This window comes from Periplaneta americana, chromosome 16, assembly GCF_040183065.1.
Source record: "Periplaneta americana isolate PAMFEO1 chromosome 16, P.americana_PAMFEO1_priV1, whole genome shotgun sequence".
NCBI classification, from domain to species: domain Eukaryota; kingdom Metazoa; phylum Arthropoda; class Insecta; order Blattodea; family Blattidae; genus Periplaneta; species Periplaneta americana.
The window spans coordinates 102,696,800-102,718,963 of record NC_091132.1 but is presented as its reverse complement, the minus strand read 5'-3'; the positions used below and the strand labels follow the sequence as shown (position 1 = coordinate 102,718,963).

The window sequence follows — 22,164 nt, the reverse complement described above, 5'->3', positions numbered from 1 at the left end:
ACCCGAACCCACGCTTTCAGAAGTCGAAATTGCGATAGAAAATCTGAAAAAGTACAAGTCTCCAGGTATCGATCAAATTCCAGCAGAATTAATACAAGAGGGTGGAAGTGCATTATACAACGAAATTTATAAACTTGTACTTGCTATTTGGGAAAAGGAAATTGTACCAGAACAATGGAAGGAGTCCATAATTGTACCTATTTTTAAAAAGGGGGACAAAACCAACTGTGGTAACTTTCGAGGAATATCACTTTTGTTGACGTCATACAAAATTTTGTCCAATATCCTTTTGAGAAGATTAACTCCGTACGTAGATGAAATTATTGGGGATCATCAGTGCGGTTTTCGGCATAATAGATCGACTATTGATCAGATTTTTTGTATTCGACAGATAATGGAGAAAAAATGGGAGAATAAGGGTACAGTACATCAGTTATTCATAGACTTCAAAAAGGCATATGACTCGGTTAAGAGGGAAGTATTATATGATATTCTTATTGAATTTGGTATTCTCAAGAAACTAGTTCGATTAATTAAAATGTGTCTCAGTGAAACATACAGCAGAGTCCGTATAGGTCAGTTTCTATCTGATGCTTTTCCAATTCACTGCGGGCTAAAGCAGGGAGATGCACTATCACCTTTACTTTTTAACTTCGCTTTAGAATATGCCATTAGGAAAGTTCAGGATAACAGGCAGGGTTTGGAATTGAACAGGTTACATCAGCTTCTTGTCTATGCGGATGACGTGAATATGTTAGGAGAAAATACACAAACGATAAGGGAAAACATGGAAATTTTACTTGAAGCAAGTAAAGCGATCGGTTTGAAAGTAAATCCCGAAAAGACAAAGTATATGATTATGTCTCGTGACCAGAATATTGTACGAAATGGAAATATAAAAATTGGAGATTTATCCTTCGAAGAGGTGGAAAAATTCAAATATCTTGGAGCAACAGTAACAAATATAAATGACACTCGGGAGGAAATTAAACGCAGAATAAATATGGGAAATGCATGTTATTATTCGGTTGAGAAGCTCTTATCATCCAGTCTGCTGTCCAAAAATCTGAAAGTTAGAATTTATAAAACAGTTATATTACCGGTTGTTCTGTATGGTTGTGAAACTTGGACTCTCACTCTGAGAGAGGAACATAGGTTAAGGGTGTTTGAGAATAAGGTGCTTAGGAAAATATTTGGGGCTAAGCGGGATGAAGTCACAGGAGAATGGAGAAAGTTACACAATGCAGAACTGCACGCATTGTATTCTTCACCTGACATAATTAAGAACATTAAATCCAGATGTTTGAGATGGGCAGGGCATGTAGCACGTATGGGCGAATCCAGAAATGCATATAGAGTGTTAGTTGGGAGACCGGAGGGAAAAAGACCTTTAGGGAGGCCGAGACGTAGATGGGAGGATAATATTAAAATGGATTTGAGGGAGGTGGGATATGATGATAGAGACTGGATTAATCTTGCACAGGATAGGGACCGATGGCGGGCTTATGTAAGGGCAGCAATGAACCTTCGGGTTCCTTAAAAGCCATTTGTAAGTAAGTATAGTAAGCAGATAAGGTACGTTTAGTACAGTGTCTAGTAAGATTTCATCCATCACATAATATAAGGATGGTCCAGTTCATAAAAAATGGGTATTTTGAGCTACTGTTTGCTAAACATTAGTCATTGGAAATTTTATGAAGTTACTAGAGAATAAAGTAAAAATCTACAATGTTGTAGTGTAGAAATACAATTTTGTTAATCTAAAACAGGGTCAATACAGCAACATTCTGATTTATTTCCATTTAGAACCGAAGCTTGCTCATTTTAATTCTACACAGAAACAGTGTGCAATTCGTTGTTTAAAATAATTAAATAGAAAGTAAGCAAAAATCATTAAATGCCAATTTTTTTTTTAGTTGTTAACGGTATGAACTGAGCCAGTGATAATTCTGGACACTTCTCGTAGTTTTAATTCTCTAAGACAGTGGTTCCCACACTTTTTGAAGATACGACCCACTTTTGGGCAAGACTTCAGTTTGCGGCTCCCCCTCCCACTATTGCACTGGGTCTCGACTCTATTCCAAGAATACAAATCCCTGTAAAATCGTGAACAACTATAATTTTGCAAATCTAGCTTTCAGGTAAAGCTCCCTGTGAAGCAGACTTGAATAATTTCAAGGGAAAAATTGTTCCAGGACCTTTGGCTGACCGCACCAACGCTCTTACCAACTGAGCTACCCAGAAACTTCACCCGATACCGTCTCACATAACTCGAGTGGGCTGACAAGATGCCAGAAACCCACACAACTCTGTGTGGATTTCTGTTAACATGCCTAAGTAACATATATGTATTATGCAAATCTAGCTTTCAGGTAAACTTCCCTGTGAAGCAGACTTGAATAATTTCAATAATTGAGACAGTGTCGGATGAAGTTCCTGGGTAGCTCAGTTGGTAAGAGCATTGGTGCGTTCAGGCAAAGGTCTCGGGATCGATACCTGGCCCTGGAACAATTTTTCCCTTGAAATTATTGAACTATTATTTTTACACAAAACCAGTGGATACCACCCGAAATTCGATTTTAAACAAAAATTTTTTTAGTATTTTTCGGGGGAAACTCAAAACAATATTACGACAGTCACAGAATCCGTTGCATTCAACTGGCTGAAATTAAAAAAAATATGAAGGAAGAACATTTTAAAATGTACCTACTGATGGAATGTTGAAACTAAACTTTTTTTTTCGCAAAGCATTGACCAGTTTTGCATAAAATGAATATCTCGATTTGCAAAAAGACTTTGGAACCTCGTATTCATGCAAATTAAGTTTTTTTCGTCTATGATTATATCAAAACAAAAGCGATAAATCTCGAACTTGATATATCACTGTGTTTGTATCCAATACTTTTTTTTTTTTCTCTTGTACTGAGGAGGGACCTGAAGGCTTACACTGCAGCCTGAGGCTTATTGTGCTTACCAATCCTATTCTGTGAATGACTGAGTAGCCAAACAGCCACGCTCTTGTACAAGTATAGGACACTGCACCACGAAGTGAACCCGGGCTATGGTATGGATGATGATGATGATGATGATATGTGAATTAGTGATGAGTTCGAGGTCGAACACCGAAAGTTACCCAGCAATTCTGCTTCAATTGGTTGAGAGAAAACCCCAACCAGGATTCGAATCCAGGCCCGCTCCTTTCACTGTCAGACAAGCTGACTGTTACTCCACAGTGGTGGACGTATCCAGATTTGAGAGGCTACGGTTTGGAAACAGGCACACTTATTAAATTAATTATTTTTTGCTTTATAACTGTGCAAGATTTTTTAATTTTTATGTTCAACATTGTTTATGTTTGTAAATGCAAAATAAATGTATGTTAATAAGATGTTTTTGTTTTATCTCGTGACCCCCACTTTGGGAACCACTGCTGTACTGGTAAGAAATAAGTGGCAGCGCGAACATTTTTAATTTGTAGAGAGGGGAATCTCGCGGAAATTCGCATGGACAGGATTTAAGAAGGCAACCCTTCTTTCTTGCCTCCCACAGCTTTTAAATTGTTCTGGAAGTGGTGAAGATACATGTTTAATTCTATTAGCAGTGATGAACTTAAGATTAATCTTTCATTTGCGTGCTAACTCGAGTAAAAAAAAATATTTGAGTTGAAAATGCTATAAATTTAACAAGTTCAAATATGAACATCGTCGGAATATGATAACAGAAAATGTAAAGCAGGTAGTTACTACAGAAGTTTCAGCTAAATATAATAATTAAAATAGTAACTAATTTGGGTTGAAATTGTACTGAAACAAATTATATTAAAAACATAAAATTACTTAGTCATATGTTAAAAAGTGTTAGAATTTTAAAAAAAGGTATATACCTTTGACAGACGGCCCGTTTCGACGTGATGTCACGTCTTCCTCAGTGTCTCCTGAACTACTGGTGATCTTGAATTCTGCGATGTGCATTTGTCGATCGTAGGGGTGGGGTATGTTGCTCTTATGGTGGGGGCTGGTTGTTTGTGTGTTATGACGTATCATGACGTCGAATAGTGTGTGGGTATTGAACTGTAATTGTGTGTTAAGTATATGTTGTGGGTATGTTATTGTATGTTTATATATTTCGTATTGTTCTAAGATGTTTAACTGTGAACTTTTTGGTGTGCTGTGTAAAATTTCCATATCTGTTTCTATATTATTTTAACACTTTTTAACGTATGACTAAGTGATTTTATGTTTTTAACAAACAAAGTGTTAACGTGAACTTTAATCAATGAACAAATTATAGTTGTACTTTCAATATTTCTGTGGAATAAGGTGAGAGTGGGGGCTGGGAAAATGCGACATTTTCACGAAAAATAAAAATCTCACGAATCTCTGCTTGTCATATGTCATTTTTTTCGTTATGATCCGAATTTTTTTAATCTGATAACACTCATTGTGTAACAACACGTATGTGGGAGAAAAAGCGCCAAGAAGTCTGTGGTTTAAGAGCACGAAATTATCTACTAAAAATCACATATTTGAATGCATATTTAAGGCAAATAAATCATATCTTCTGTATGTTAAATGCAATTAATAATGAAGTGCGGACCTTTGTTAATAATTATAATGCATAGAAACCGTAATACAATGATTATTTCGTGCTTGATTGCAATTATTACAAGGGAAGGTTGAGAGTTCGTGTGTCACGCTCAAATGGACATTTGTTTATATTTCTTCAAAACCATTTAATTTTTTCATGTTTCATAAATGTAAAAGTGAGAAACATCACATAACAATCAACTTCTTATATGGACAACATTTTGATTTATTTACGTATTCTACAAGAAAAACACGTGACACACGTAACACAATGACTGTGACACACGAACAAAAATGTTATGTTCGTGTGTCACTAAAGTTTATCCTAAAATCCAGTTACAAGTTTTGTTGTTATTGGAAGTCTTTACGTCTAAACATAATTAGTAGTGGAATTTCAAATACTTATTGTCGATTAAGATAATTGTGTGTGCGTGCACACGCACCTGTGCGTTTTTTTTTTTTCAAAGTACATAAACTGTAAGTTAAACACTCTTGAAAATATGTGTTCTATAACTGTTGTAAGGGGGAAAGGAACTGGCCACGCTATCCAATTATCTCCTGGCCTAGTTTCCTCATGAGTGGTGCCTTCTTGGTATCACTTGTGAGGTTCACACCTGTCTTTGGACAGACTAAACAACAACTGTTGTAAAAATATAGTGTGTAGGCCTAAAATTAGCATAAGACAATTTATGCCTAAAGTTCATATAAATATTTATTATTTTTTTAATTCCTTGAATTAAAAACTTAAAAAATTGGTTTATGTTAATTTATTTAATATTAAAAACAAGCTTATGCAGTACATTTATATCGTAAATAGATAGCCACCATACTAGGCCTGTATATAAATAAATTGGTGTCATTATTTGCACATTATGTAAATGGTACTAAATTTCTGATATTAATTTAAAATCGTTTTATTTAATAACATTAATTAATTTACCCTAGGTATCATTTAGCAATTCTAAAAGTTAGGCCTTTTTAAATCTATATTAGTTTTTCTATTGATATAAATATTAATACATTTTGAACATTTTTTGATAGTATTTTCAAGAATTTGAGTTGGGCTGATTACTTTGTTGGGTTTTTTCCGAGGTTTTCTCCAACCACAAGGTGAATGTCAGGTAATCTATGGCGAATTCTCGGCCTCATCTCGCCAAATACCATTTTGCTATCACCAATCCCATTGACACTAAATAACCTAGTGGTTGATACAGTGTCGTTAAATGACCAAGTAAAAGAAAAAAAGACTTCAGATATAGGCTACATATGAAGTTACAAAATCTTGTGGTGGCGAAGAATTTAAAGTGTCTGTGATGTCCAAGGAAGGGAAGTACTACAAATGGCTGACATATTGGTATATTCGTCACATGACATTACACAGGAAATATCACCACATATGGTTGTAAACAGCCGTGGATATTTTAAACTTAAAAGTGTATTTTAGTGTAATCTAGTGTTGTTTTGTATAATAAGAACTGTAGGCATAGTCTTCCACAAGAAGTGATGTATTTATAGTGCATTTAAAACAATTAGTAACCAACATGACAGAAATGTTCGTGTGTCACGTTCGTGTGTCACAACACATTTGCAATATTTTGTTTCTTAATGGCACTGTTAATTTTTTTTTTTAAAGTTCGTGATTTAGCAGTTACATGTACTACACAAGTGTCTTAATTGTTTGGAAAACAACTGAATTCATTTATGTCATTTGGCACAATAATATGAACATTTTCCATTTTGGTAATAAATCTAGTGGCAAGAAAATGTTCGTGTGTTACACCATACAATATTTAATATTTTTTGCATTATTAATTATTCCTTTTCATTAAGAATTTTTCTTTATATTTAGGAATACTTATGTTAAAAGACAGTAATGTCTTTTTCATGAATTACTAAGTATTTAATTAAATATCCTGTGAAGATCATAGTTAGGTACTTAAAAAATGTTACGTGTGTCACTATGGAATGACCCAGGGAGGTAAAAAGAAGGACAACTTTGAGTGGTCACCAGTCCACCGAAGTCCCTAGTGGCGCCACCCCTAAAGGAGATTTTTTATTAAGATTCAAGCTGTACACATCAAAAAAATATATTTCACGTATGTAAAAAATACAGCATATGGTAAAAAAGTTTATTAAACATAGTTCGATGTTATTTGTAATAATTTAAATAACAGTCACTCACAAACACACATGAAAATTGCACTATATACAAAACAAAGGTTTACTTATAATTCTACTTTGTGATTTGACATAAATATTTAGCAAGTGATCCAGAATTTCTAAAAAGACTACATGTCATCGTCTATCTTTCACACTGGTATGTATGTTCAACAAAATACTGAATGCCACACATCTACTTGGGGATTGTAGGTCAGTTTTCCCAATCATGATCTCGAAATATCATTTTCCCCCCAAAAAGTTGTATCTCCAACATTATCGAATTTCCAATCTGTTTCTCCCAATCCATTCTTTCTAATCTGTATTCCAAACTGTAAAGCAAAACATACTGAAATCAACACAAACAAATCATGAAATACACTGTGGGAGCACAAATTTATCATTCCTGACTTATCTTGGAGGAAATCAGTGGCGTTTTTCCGGTTAACTACAGGCCACAACTGTTTGGCTTCACATCTACATAGAATTACCAGTACTATATCTGCAGTGCTTGGGAAAAGTGGCATAGGTCAGTTTCCAGAAACATTTTTTAATAATTTATTGACAACTTACGGATCATCTGCTCGCTTGGGAAAAGAGACATAAGTATTTCTCCCATTACAAAAATTCATACAGAAGAAAATCAAATCGACATAAACCAGTGTAAAGACAGTTTTTTTCCTTCTCCTATAAAATTAACATTTTTGACTTGTGCCATTGTGCCACTTTTCCCGAGCACTACAGATATATCCTTCACCACATTGTACTCTCTGTAAGGATGTGAATTCCACTATGAGTAAAGGACATCTGGTGATTAAGAAGATTGATGCTGATATACCATCTTGGCTTACAAAGTATTACTGGGATGATCGTAGGTGAATGGAGAAAATCCAAGTTCCATGAACATTTACAATAACAACATATTCCAATCTATATTAATTTGTTTTCAGTCTATTTCCATAGAAACAAATTAGTTCCTGCATATAAATTCATTGTGTACTTTTCCATATGCATTTGACTATGTAACGAAATTACATTATGACAGAAATAGGAAACCTTTTGCTTATTGGTGGCTATCTTTTCTATAAATATTCGGAAAGGAATGGGAAAATTTGCTTCCCGGAGATTTGGTCCAATAGAAAAGGTCCATACTAAAATGTCCAAACATCTATTGTCCAATGTTAAAAGGTCCAACTAAAGAATCCAAGGTAATATTACAAAAATTTGAATAAAGTTTTTCTTACTGTTCACAATGAATTATGTCACGGTTATGTAAATAATTTTCAGAAAATTGCCTGTTATCTGCATAATGGTTTGACAATATTATCAATAATTCCAGAGAAGGAACAATCGAATGGCTAAGTGCAACAACATTGCAAGCCCCAAATTGAATTTTACAGGAATAGAAAAAGATGTAATGTTTTTCCACAACATCGTAGGTCCTACCGTCTATATTGAAGGTTGTGCACTTTCATTTGCAGCAACAGAGTTTACTACATATAAAACAGAATTCGTGCAATGTGTTTATATTAACACATCACAGTAGGATATAAAAGGTCGCAATGTTTTTTCACGTAACTATTCAATTGTTTGTATACATTTGAAGTCTGATTAGTGTAATATGTTACTAGTTAGCCATGTATGAAATGGAGGGAGAAAGGAACTGGCCATATTGTCGATAATTCCAATTACAAATCCATAGTTACAAATCTGGTTCAATTTTTGGCTAGGGAGATGCAGAAAAAAATTTACGTGCACCATGGTTAGGATAGTTGTTTGCACCACTAAAGGGAAGGATCTGTTAGAATACGAAAATTACAGATAGGTAGCATTTCGATCGTAGCAACAAAATTAAAATCAAGAAGTATTGGCATTGCGTCCAGCGTGAAATTTGCTGTGGATCATGTGTGACTAACTTTGATGTGCATACGACAAGCTTTCAGGAATTTTCGTTCAAAGAAGAAACTGTCCAAAAGGTTCGTCCACACTGCCTATGTCCACGATTATAGGTTCAGAATTTATTGGTCCACAGATCATTAATATCCAATAGAAAGTAACTAAAAACAGTGCAAATGCATGTTTTCATAAGAAGGGCTTAGAGCCCTTCATCACAAATTTCATGAAAGAATCAAAGTGTAAGAAATCACAATGCCTCCAAGAATAATGACTAAAAGGAATAAAGTCATGTTGGTTCATTAAGGCTTCATCTACCATCATTATTCGTACAATAAGAACCACACCCGCAGATATTGGAGATGTGAAAACCACCTCGTAATGCATTAGTAACATCTGTAATGATAATTTAATCCTTTACAAGTGTATCCCACCTCACACTTACACTCTCCGGATGGTGCAGCAGTTGCAGCTAAGAAAATTGTTCGAAGAGTGAAGAATATGGTCAGAAGATCACCTAACACTGCTCCTGGTAATATTTTAAAGTAAGGTATGACAAATGTGAATAATGAAGAGGTATTAATAAAACTACCATATAGAAATTCGATGGAACACATGACAAATTTAGAACAAAATCGAACTAGGCTAACTCTACCACGGACTTCGCAAGATATAATTTTAAATCATCCTTATAATGTAACAGAATCAAACAGACAGTTTGTGTTATACGATAATAGGACAGATGATTCTGGTAAAATTTAAATATTTGCTACGTTAAATAACATGGCTACTACACTTGATCTGAATGAAGGTGGGTGAGGGGGAGAGCAATAGTGAATTGTTCAATGGTTGAGCAGTTGCTAATTGTCAAAATTATAACAACGTTTCGAACAGTGGATCTCTCTTCGAAACGTTGTGTTATAATTTTGACAATTAGCAAAGGAAAAAGTCCAAACTGCTCACTTGGAAACGTTGTGTTATAATTTTGACAATTAGCAATGGAAAAAATCCAAACTGCTCAACCATTGAACGGCTATACTTGCTCAAGTGAAAGGATATATTCTGATGGGACTTTCCATATCGTCCCAAGATAATTTTTGCAGTTATGTACAGTACACGAAAATCTCTTGAACTATGTATTATCTTTAGTTTATGCATTGTCAGTTCGCAAGAATGAAAGAACTTATAGGGTCATCTACAAGCAATTTAAGGACTTCACAGTACGAAATAATTGGTATTTCGTCCACAAAGCGCTGTGAGTAATTTTGAAATTGCTCATATCAATGCAATAAGGAAGTCATTCAATGATATACAAGTTATGGGTTGCTTGTTTCATTTTCAACTATGTTAATGGTGTCGATTCATGAACCTGGGATTGAGGGAGGGTTATTTAAATTACACGGATTTGCCTTCACTGCCATTAGAAGACTTGCATGTAACCTTTGACAACTTGACAGGCGACTTAGAGAAAAAAGCTGTAGATTTTGTATTCTTTATCTGGGGAAGACCAACTAGAGGTCGTCGTCGCGCAGTTCTTCCGACGTTGTCTATGAACACATTAAGTTAAGATGACAGAGAACGAACAATGTTGTGGAGGACTTCCATTCGAAACTTGGAAAGTTCATGGCACACATCATGCTAACATATGGTGCTTCTTAGACGGCATATGGCATTAAGAGTATACAAGAAGAGACTGAACATATAATTGTCCAAATCAGAAGTGGACCCCTTTATAGACCACCTTTATCTAAATATATATATATATAGTTAACCAACAATGGGGTGAGCAAATTGTAGGCAACTGTGCACAATATAAAGACAATGAGAATGTAAAGAAATATCTAAGGGCAATAGCATATCATTTAAAAGTACACATTCACCAAAAAGGAGAAGAAGCTAATTAATTTCTGAATTTTAAAAATCTCTTAATATTTATGTAATACCAGATAACATCTAATAAAACTGTTATTTTTCATTTATTCTCAGATTTATCATATAAAACACGATCATTGGACATTTGATATTGTGGATAATAAATAAAATAGGCAGAAATGCTAAGGATACGTTAAACATGGACTATAAATTGGGCGAAAAAAGTTAGACGAATATCTAAAAGGACAAACCAAAAACTGGATGAAAGTTCCTATAATCTACGACAATTGACGTTATTTCTCAAAAGCCACATACACATGGAGCTGATCATACAGAGATCCAAGTGCAAGAAATAATGAGGAGGAGAAAACGAAGAGGTGAAGAAAATGTAAAACAGACTCTTCTTGCTATATTCTGGGAAGAAATTGCAATAACTTCAACGAGTGAAGAAGTATGGTACAAATGAATCTTGCAGAACAAAAGACAATATTACACAATATACATAGGTTATAAATAAAGTAGTGGCAATACTGCCAGGAATGTGTCATGTGCATTTGCATGTGATACAAGACAACTGGTGATCGTAGTTGAAGACAATGTCGATGTACTGAATGATAAAACTAGCTGCTATGACAACAGATGTTGTTATTGTGCGTGGTTAAATGTAGAGCACTATTTTTAACTGCTCTAAAGGATGTTTACCAAACTTGAGCAGTGATCGTGGATAAAAATCGAGTTAGTCCGTGGTAGATATGCACTCCAATATCATCAAGGGTTACTTGAAGCTTGTGGCAACGATGGGCTACCATATTGGATGGTTGCATGATGGGTCTCTGCATTTCGTATGGGTTGGAATGAGATGGCACATGTGGCTCGCACAGGTCGCCCGTCCATTTGTGACGAACAAGTGGAGTTTGTGCGAGGTCTCCTTGCTCTTGATCATCACTGGACTGTGCGAGAATTATCCATCGAGGTTGGACTCAGTCATCAAACTGTGTGGCACATCCTGAAGAACAACCTCCACATGAGAAAAATTGCAGCACGCTTGGTTCCTCATAACGTGACAGAAGTGCAGTGGCACTGATACGCAATAGTTCAACTCCACCTACAGAGATACAATGAAGGGGACGTATTCCTGCAACGTATTGTTGCCATTGACGAGATGTGGGCACGGGCATACGAGCCTGAACTAAAGTGTTAGTCTAATGAATGGCATCACAAAGAACTGCCACGTCCAAAAAAGTGCGATATGAACCCTTCAGGGTGAAAGTCATGCTGATAGTGGCATATGATAGTCAAGGTGTTATCATTAGCCATGCCGTACCTGAAAACTAAAATGTCAATGCAGCGTACTACCAACATTTTCTCGAACACAACCTACGTCCAGCTAAGCAACACAAACGCCCACATGTCCTGAGAGACAATCCACCTTTCATCTAGCATAATAACGCTCGTTGTCATGTCCAAGAGCAATGGCTGAATTGCTACAGAGATGGGATTGAGAAGTATTGGAATATCTTTCTATTCCCCTGACATGAGTGCTTGTGATTATGACTTGTTTCCACAGTTGAGGAGCATTGTTTCAAATCATATTAAGTCCACTGGTGGACAAAATTGAGTTTGATACATTTTCGTATAGTTTCGGATGCGCTCTTTCACGCTGTGAACTCTGATTGTATCAAATCGTATTCACTAACAGTGTAAATGACTGCTTAAAACTAGTGGTTGTTTCAAATCGTATTCAGTCCTTTATAGTGTCTGTTTCATATCGTATTACGTCCAATATTCATGTTATAGAATTGGTATAAATGAAATTAATTAATTACTTTCTTATGTTAGTTATACTGACAATCTGGCCCACATTTATCGACAATGCCACACATTCAATACGGACAGCACAGTCTTTTTCTCGTGAGCTGTGTGTAATGGAAGTTGTTTCCAGTTTGGAACAAGAAACTATTGTAGGTGACAGTTCAGGACGACGTCGAAAGAAGCAGAAGCAAGCAAACCATGCACATAAACTGAAATCTGAGGCAAGGTACGTAAAGAATAGATTTTAATGAAGAATGCAGGGATTATGAGAACCACTACAAACATTTATCACACCCCGGCAATATTTTAATGAATGTAGAAATCCTATTATTGTCATTTAATTTAATACAATACTAAGTCAACATTCAAATCTTCACGTCTTCACCTCATTCTTACGCATCAGGGTATTTACCAATTCATAGGCATGGGGGTTGATGTCGGAGAAGGGAAATGGGCTGAAATCTACCCTTGAATTTTAAAAATGTAAAATTACAGGTTCATTTCTTTCTATGACCTATAGTAACTTATGGCAGAAAGGAATAGTTTAAAAAAAGGCTGCTTATTTCAATTGTGTGAAGCTTTAGATTTCTATGGTAACATTATCGATGCAGTTACTATGGTAACATTATCGATGCAGTTACTATGGTAACTGGCAATGAGGATGATGGCTACTTGTGGCTGCTTAGAAGAAGATGGATGATTCGAAAAATTGTGAAAAAGAATCAAACACCATGAATCCAGCCGGATGGATGTTATGAGCACCCTGTAGGCCTACATAAAATTTGTTTAATGCATATATTTATTTTTTTTATTAATAAAATAATGTTTTATTTAATAATAACAATAATAATGGTTTTTATGCATTCATTTACCTCGTTAAAGACATTTGACAGCAGGAAGAAGTTATGAACACTCTGTATATCAAAATGTTTAATGTGGAAATTGTAATTTTATACTAACAAATAATGTTATTCTTTAATAATAACAATACTGATTGATTATTTTATGTATTTGCCTCATTAAGAATTTTTAATTACGAACATCTGTACAATTAATGGATCAAAACGTATTATGTCCAACACATTTTCCTTCAATTTGAAGAACACAATTGAAAAGTGATTTCATTTTTTCAAGTTCCTTGAAGTATGCCTCAAGCATAATAACTTCATTTTTTTCATTTTGTGAAAAATTACCCGGATTAGGAGTAATCAGTTTTTCGTTATTCCTGTAAAATTTTGTTTTTTGGACATAATATGATTTGAAACGATGCTCCTCACTGTTGAATGAACCACTTAGAGGCAAGAGGTTCCCAGATATTGCTACAGTGCTTCATGCATTAGGGCAGTCCATCAAAGAAATCAACAGAAACAACCTTGCTAACGGCATTCAATGGTTATCACGGATTTGGCAAAAGATACAGAAACACGCTGGTGATTATACTAAAGGGATGTAAATGCATTTTTCATGCAAGTTCAATAATATGTTCGTACTGTCTATGTTGCCACTACTTTATTTACAACTCTCGTCCAGCATCCAGCTATACCACACACGCTTACAGAAGCAGATGTAAGACTACAATACAATCGAACTTTGAACAATAAAAGATTCCTGTTATTCGATTTTGGTGTGAATGATGCTAACAGATTTGTCATATTCTGCATGGATGCAAGTCTAGAACACCTATGGAGAAGCTATGCCCTTTGTGTGGACGGGACATTCAAGACAGTGCCAAATATATTAATTTGGACAATTTTATACCATGCATGGCATAGTATATGATTAAGTCTTCCTATTGTTGTATATACTTCCTCTCAGGAAAGATGAATAGGCATAGGAGAATATAGACCTAGCTGAAAGCGCACATTGAACAAAAGTCCTTGCAGTTTGAACAAAATGTGATATCGGTACTAACAGATTTTGAATTTGCAGCTATGAATGCCCGAAGATCCCCCTTTCCAGAGATTCGCATCTAATGTTGTCTATTCCACTTTACAAGACTGTAAAGGAGGTATGCTGTAAAACAATGCCGTTTGAAGATACCTTTTCAGACAAAGGAAGATGTAATTTAAGTCGATCTGCAAGAATGGTTCTTGCAATGTTATTTATACCAGTCGCAGACCTTCCAGGTTAAAATGTGCATTTCAAAAAGTCCATTTCAATAGAAGTCCATAACATAAATGTCCATAACCATAAATGTCCTGGAAACAAAGTCCAAATTAGAATGTCCACATGCAGAAATATCCAAAATATATCTATTTTTTTGCAAAGCTGTTGCTTAGCAATGCATTTAACAATTTCAAGCCAATATTTTAATAATGCAAAGCTGTTGCTTGGCAAGCCATTAAAAAATTTTAGTATAGCTTAGCCTAAGTAATAATATCACAGAAAAAGAAAAATTTGTTAGTTAACAACAGTTATAAACATCACTTGCATTCTAAAAGTATAAATGAGGAAAAGTTATACTTGGGATGTGCAGAGAGGCAGCCTGTACAGCAAGATGTGTAACGACAACTGATCTTGATCACAGTTATTTTAAAGAATGGAAGTTCTCAGCACCTACATGAGGCAAGTCCTGCTGATGTTCGAGTTACAAATGTAACTGCGAGTATAAAGGTAAGAGCTACCGAACATTCACAACATTAAGAATAGCCAAAGGTATTACAGGACTTATTCATGATGAGGAAATACTAGCAAGACTTGCTGACAGAATTTGAAAAGGGCAGTAAACAAAGAACAAATCGTACACGGCCACCAATTATAATTTTTTTGTAGGTACTTGAAATTGGCGAGGAAAAAGAAGGAAATTTCAGCCAAGCACAGTTATGATGGACTTCCAAACATCAACTATGAATACCACAGTAATACACAATTTCCCAAATTCTGAAGTGAAGGGTTGTCTATACCTTTGTGCAGTTGCTTTACAGGAAAATTAACAACTCAAGGTTAAGGGAAGACTAGGCCTATTTATTTTTAGAGAATCCTAATAAAAGACAGAAGTTCCAAGAGTAGATGGCTATGCCATTTGAGGCGTTCAGAAGTCAACATGATTAACTCCACGTTTGGTTATTTCAGAGTTTCTAAGTTGGCAATGTATTAAATTGACCATATTTTCAGTGGTCAATGTGATTAACTCCATAGTTCAGTAAAAAGCCCACAGAATGCAGTATTCTTCTTCATTACATCACAGAATTAATTATGTGTATGTAACTTTAACCTTTAATATCTTAAAATCTTTGGAAAAGGAGTTAATTATGTTGACTTCTAAACGCCTCATTTATTCCAATTGATTACATTCAGAACACTTTTGATATGTTATATTATAATGCACATGAAGATTTGTTGGAATTCACTGGATATATCAAGCATACCCCTATGTAAGTGGAAGAAGAGCACAAGATAGATGGAAGGCTATGCTTCTCCAACTTGCACCACCAGTATGGAACTATTATGAAATGTAGGCTACCCTGCGTGGATTCCAGAGAACCAATAATGTCATAGAAGGGTTCCATTTCAGATTTCAGAATACTGTTTCAGCCCATCATGTTAGCATATGGCGATTTTTGGATAATATACAAACGGAACAAAATGACAATGAAAATTTAATCCTTCGAGTGATGACTGGCCATCGAAACATCAGAACACCGGTTAACAAGGTTTACGAAACTATTCAGAGGCGCAGTGAAAAAGCAGTTAGAAGATATAAACAGTACAAACAAAACGACAATGTTAATAGTATATTATGCAACGAGCCTATAATAGTAGTAATTAAGACGCAAGTATGTTTGTTTATGAAACGAGCACAAGCGAGTTTCATAATTTTCATATGAGCGTCTTAATTACCATTATAGGCAAGTTTCATATGCCTTTTTATGCTCGACCATATTTCTAACTTGAAATTATTCATAAGTTTTCATGTTATGGTTATGAAAGTGACGAATGGAACTGACCTGAATTGTGAGATGTGCGCAGACGCGAAAGTATTGATTTTTTCCGAGGCACGAATATCATTGACCTTGATATAACCTAGAGAACATTAGTCTTGATATAACCTGGAAATTGATTTAGAATTGAAAAACGAGATGACGAATTGAATTTATTTGAATATTATTTACAATTAACGCTAATTATTATAGTAACAGAACATAACCTTCTGCGACAGTATTGGATTTCCAGCCTCCGTGACATTTCCCTAGTTGTCTTTCGATTGCATATCCGAGAATAATCGAAAACCTGAACTTTAATGAGGTCCATTAAAGGGCTGCTACCAGGTGTATAATTACTACATTTCGGCATGGTCGAGCATAAACAATATTTAAGAGCCATATCCTACCACCTAAAATGCACAGGGAATTTGTTGAGGAACCATGAAACTGAACAAAACTATATTTTGGGGATAAATTCAATAAACAAATTGGGAAAATAATAAAATGCTGTGGACATTTATGCATTTTGAACATTAATTCAATAAACAAAATAGACAGATAATTACTGGACATTAAATCATTGTGGACATTTCTTGTGGATTATTGCAAGGTGGAAATTTGATTAATGGACATATTAACCGCTAATCGTTGCAGACATATTGCTGGTGTTTTCGTCAATTTTACTGACATTATACATGACAATGTTCAGGAACTGGCCACGTACATAGACATCGCTTACATCACTGGTCGATCCCAGAGAGGATGTCGTTGTGCTGTATCTCCTTGATATTCACTCGAGGTGTGGAGTGTATATGATAGGTTGTAAGCGGACAACAGCGTACTAACAATGTCGCGCTTCCAGAGAATGATCAAAAGTCTCGCATTATGCCTTCATGTGGAAATTTCTACAGCATATCAGGAAAGACGAATACGAAAACCAGATAATTATCACTCAGTTGCTGGAGGACACAGAATGTCAAGAAGCCCATTCTGAAAAAGGTACTTTTTAAACTAAGCACAAATGGATATGGTAACATCATTAAGCAGGTATGAAGATAATACACAGCATGACTATTTGCTTTAATAAAGTTGTATCATACTGTGTAGAGGATATCGGATCCAACTCTGAATCTAAAGAATCAAATTAACACAATGTTCGCTGGCATATCATGTAATAAATTACGGCCATAATATATTAAAGAAATATCATACACACAAACGTACTGTTGCCCAATTATTATTGCTGAAGAAAGTGTTGATTAAGAATTTAGTGTTGTGGAAATTAAAATGTTGGTAAAAAATTATTGACAAAATGATTGTACACAAAGTTGTATGTCATGTGATTGTTTAAAAAAAAGGCGTTGTCGAATTGTCTGCTGATGAAAAAATGTTGAAGAAATGTCCTGAAAGCATGAATTGCCCTGAAATGCCTCCTGCAATGAAAGGAAAAAACTGCATATACGAAAAGCATTAAATGTAATTTTCTTGAAGCTGTAAGAACATTTGAATACGATATAAACTTACCAGTCAGAATTTTATTATGACAGATTTTGAGATTGGCATTATAATGCTGTCAGAAATTCCGTTGGTAACAATGTAAAAGCTTGCTTATTTCATCTTAAGCAATATGTCTACAGAAAAATAAAAAATGAAGGCCTTCAGGAGATCAGTACAATAATCACGAAGACTGAAGCATAAAAATGTCTGCCCATATGATGTACACACATTGTTTTGTACCAACATAAGATATATTAAGGCATGTTGAGACATTTCTCGATGCCATTTCACATGATTTTTTTGCAATTGCCGAGTACTTTGAAAGAACATATGTGTGAGGTACGTACCCCTGCTCAGGAACAAAAGCAAGCTGGCACAGAGGTACTCCCAGGTTTCATCCCGAAATGTGGAATCATTATGACTCTGTTTAGAGGGTCTTTCAAGAACAAACAACATATCTTAAGGGTGGCCTTGTTGCTTTCAAGTTGTGGTTGGTCGACATCAACAAAGTTTTTATAAGTTTATCTGTGAATTACACAATGAAGAAGCTGACAGTGAGATCATGATAAATCAGCTTCAACTTGGTCAAAAAATAAGAAGATTCAGACACCATCAACAAAATCTCCTGGAACAACATCTTGTAAATCGAAATTATAGTACCGGTACATTCCCAAAAAAAAAAAAAAAAAAGTTATTGGTAAAGCATATAAAATAGATACCATAACTGGAAAAATTATTTTTGGGGGGAAGTGGCATTGATTCCTACAAAATGCCAGATAAATGACCGGGATAAACAATTTTTGGGAAAAATGTCTTTGGGATATCAAAATGATTGGAAAAAGTGGAATTGGAATCATTAGTTCGTGGGAGAAATAGACTGGGGAAATATGACCCACAATATTATTTGGGATATAAGGTACCACTTACATTCATACATTTTTTGGCTTGTTACAGATCAAAGCTCAGTCGTTTCAAGCTTCTTACTTAGAAGAGGATTACTCAACTTATCCAAATGCTGATATAAGTTCTGGTGATAATTGGTGCTCATGCGATTTAAGTCATTTTGTTCACTCACAGCTGATCCGTCATTTACAATGTTGGACCTGCTGAAACGAAAAATAAAATAATCAAATTAGGTCGAATAAAGTACACTTGATTCTATAAATATAATAATTATAATAATATCATTGACCAGCTCTATAAGACAATATGTTTTATATGACTATGAAAACTTTAATTTGACGAAAAATGCCAATCATAATAATTATTTCGAGATATAGGCTACATATTAATCGCACTTTTTGTCTGACATGTTTATTCATTTTGAATAGCGTTATTCAACTTACAACAAAAATGACTTCCAAAAGATAAGGTGTACAAAGCAAGATATGTACCTACAGGAAACATAGTTAATTTGAAAGTTATATAAAACAATAATGATAAAATGTATACAGTAAGATATGCATATCAAACAAATTTTAAAGTTACATTAGTCAGTAAAGAATAATAAGTAAGAACAGAAATTAATACATGTTAGAGAAAATTGAGTTTTAGGTTGAAATACAATAATCGCGCAGTAAATTTCAGTAGGGTGTGCCAAGAAAATAAAATATGAAGAGTAATTAAATGTTGTATAAATGATTTTTTAGAATTGTCAATGAGCTTTTAAGAGTAGATGTACTGGTAACTATTGGACTAATAAACTCATTTTGTCAGTCCGAATTTCCTGAAGAATGTTACAAAGGTTCTTGGTATTGTTCCTTTCACTCCAATCATTAGGTCAGTTACTTCTATGGACAGTAGATGGTATTTGTATAAGAAGTATGGATTTGTAGGTTCGTAAATTACGCATTTCTCATAATGGACGTAATTGGACTGGTATTCGGAGGTCTCAGTTCTTATTGTAGGGTCAATTATGTATCCAGCAGATGTACGTATCTGGTGTATTAGCAATCATGTCTATCTTTCTGCATGATCCATCTTTGTAATGTTTTACCCTTAGGGTGTCGGAAATTAACGTTCTTAAGTGGTGGTGACAGGTATTCCTCAATGCTTTACCAAATGAGCAGAAATCCAAGAAGAGTGCAATAGTTTAGGTCTGACTATGGCAGCACTGACAGTGGGTGCAATCTTGAGATCTCCCCAGTTAAGCACGTAAAGAAATATTCATGCAATGTTGTTGAATGTTATAAATTCACGTACAGAATAGAAGGCGTGAAAAATTAGGTACTTCTTTAATTTGGTCCTAAATAATTTTATGTTTTGAGTTTGATTTTTTATATCCCTAGGGAGGCTATTAAAATGTTGTACCGGTACTGCCATATAACGCACTCTTTTCAATAGCATTATAGCCTTGTCAGTGGAGTATGAAAGTCATTTTCTGACGCATATTTATGCTATGAACTGTTGAATTAGTTACAAAGTTTTCACGATTACATAAGAGGAAGTTTATTAATTAAAAGAATGTACTGACAAGCCATGGGCATTATTATTTTGTAGTTTTTTAAACTGTTCCTACACGATTGCCTAGATTTGGCACCTACTATTATTCTAATTACTCTTTTTTGTAGTAGGAATATACTGTTACTATCTGTAGAATTTCCCCAGAATATTATTCCAAAACTATGGAAATATGCAAAGTATACTGCTTTAAGTTATTGATATTTACTATCTCTTGCATAGTTCTAATATGCAAAACATGCTGAATTTAGTTTAGGGGTAATTTCTTTAACATGATTTTTCCAATTTAATACATGTTTACATTAACAGTAATTGAATAGGTATGTCCGTCAAATTGCTTATCAAGATCAGAATGCTATAATTAGCAAAATATTACAACATTTACAGTGTTAAACATTTTCGACATAAACCGCCATCTTAAGAACACGTAACAATGCAAGAATATTGTGACAGCCACCTCGAAACTCGAACATGCTTCCCGCAAGAGAGCAGGTCGCGCGTGAGTCAACACGGGCTCCACGGAGCACTGGGGGACAGCGCGCGGCTTGGGGAGTGGAGAGGGGAGGTTGCAACATGCTGTTCCACGGCAGAGAGGGGAAAGTATAGCAGCTGGTGACTGAGGAGAAAGATTCAGAGAAGTCTGGATAGCCGTTATCTTCTAGGCATCTATCGACCGACTGCGAACTCTCCAGAAACTATGGCTTAGTTATAAATACAATGCGCAAGTGAACGCGAGTCAGTCAGTCAGTCAGTCAGTAAGCCAGTGTTGTTACAGGCAGATTTGGACAGTAAGCGAGTTAGTCTTGTGTAGCAGTGAAGCCAGCTTCGAGACCAGAGCGCGACTTGAGTTGTGTCCGTAACTGTAGAGCCTGAAGCCCGGAGTTCGAGTGCAGTGGACCGCAGTTGGGGGACCTGAGCTCGAAGTTCAGTGGATCGTCTCTGAAGGTCTGGGGTTCGAGATTCTGTGAACGCGAGTGACTGAGCTAGAAGAACTAGCCAAGACAAACGAGCTGTGAACTGAGAACTGACAGTTCTGTGTTGTAAATAGTGCTTTGTGAATATTAGTTAAGATTAACAGTTCATTGTTGTTCGTAATAGTCCAAGTAAATTGTCATTGTCGTCTGTGGAGTCCACTAACGAATACTGTGTTACTGTGTGGAGAGCAAATCCTATTGTTGGGATAATAAAATTACATTGTTGTTCAGTATAAAAATTTACAATATGAATACCGGTACTTTGTGTGGAAACATTATGGCTAAGATGCCGAAAATGTTTAACACTGTATATGTTGTAATATTTTGCTAATTATAGCAATGTAATTTTGATAAGCAATTTGACGGACATACTTATTCAATTATTATAAAAGAGCTTATCAGACCCACACATCATGTTCACATACAATAGTTTAAATATATTAAATGTAATCCATATTATAAATATTATTTTTAAGTCTTTATTTGATTTACGTGATTCTGCTTAAAGAAGAGCATTTTTGTTAAGCACCTAAATAATTATGTTCTTACTTAAAATTAAATCATTTAAATTTCTGTTGTGTGAACACGAATCACCGAGTACCTACCGGTATTTTTAATGTTTTATTAATGTAATGTAATTTAATGAACATGGTTTGTGTACAGTGAGCAGCACTGAAAATGGACAGAGTCCTTTAGCTGCGAGGTTGGGTTGGGTTGGGTTGGGTTGTTGAGTCGGCTTGGTTGGTAAGTTGGTATAGCACCCGAGGTTGCAGGTTCGATCCCAGGCCAGGTCGATGGCATTTAAGTGTGCTTAAATGCGACAGGCTCATGTCAGTAGATTTACTGGCATGTAAAAGAACTCCTGCGGGATAAAATTCCGGCACATCGGCGACGCTGATATAATCTCAGCAATTGCGAGCATCATTAAATAAAACATAACATTTGGGTTGTTGAGCAGTGGTGTGGGTGGTTGAAAGTTGGGTTGGGTTG

The 22,164-nt window shown here is 35.2% G+C and overlaps 1 protein-coding gene across 4 annotated transcripts in view; it reads right to left on the bottom strand.

Moving 5' to 3' along the window:
• The window catches only part of Cad88C (cadherin 88C), a 488,883-nt gene that overhangs the window by 24,567 nt on the left and 442,152 nt on the right, over window positions 1-22,164 (bottom strand). For 2 of the 4 annotated variants that reach the window (XM_069812619.1, XM_069812620.1), the window contains 2 exons: window positions 18,668-18,846; window positions 6,294-7,075 (listed from right to left, as the gene is read on the bottom strand). In XM_069812619.1, coding sequence (XP_069668720.1) covers window positions 18,696-18,846 — 151 coding nt within the window. In that variant the 3' untranslated portion in view covers window positions 6,294-7,075; window positions 18,668-18,695. Of the gene's footprint in view, window positions 1-6,293; window positions 7,076-18,667; window positions 18,847-22,164 lie in introns of those variants that run through there. The other 2 variants (XM_069812622.1, XM_069812621.1) reach the window with 2 other exon arrangements.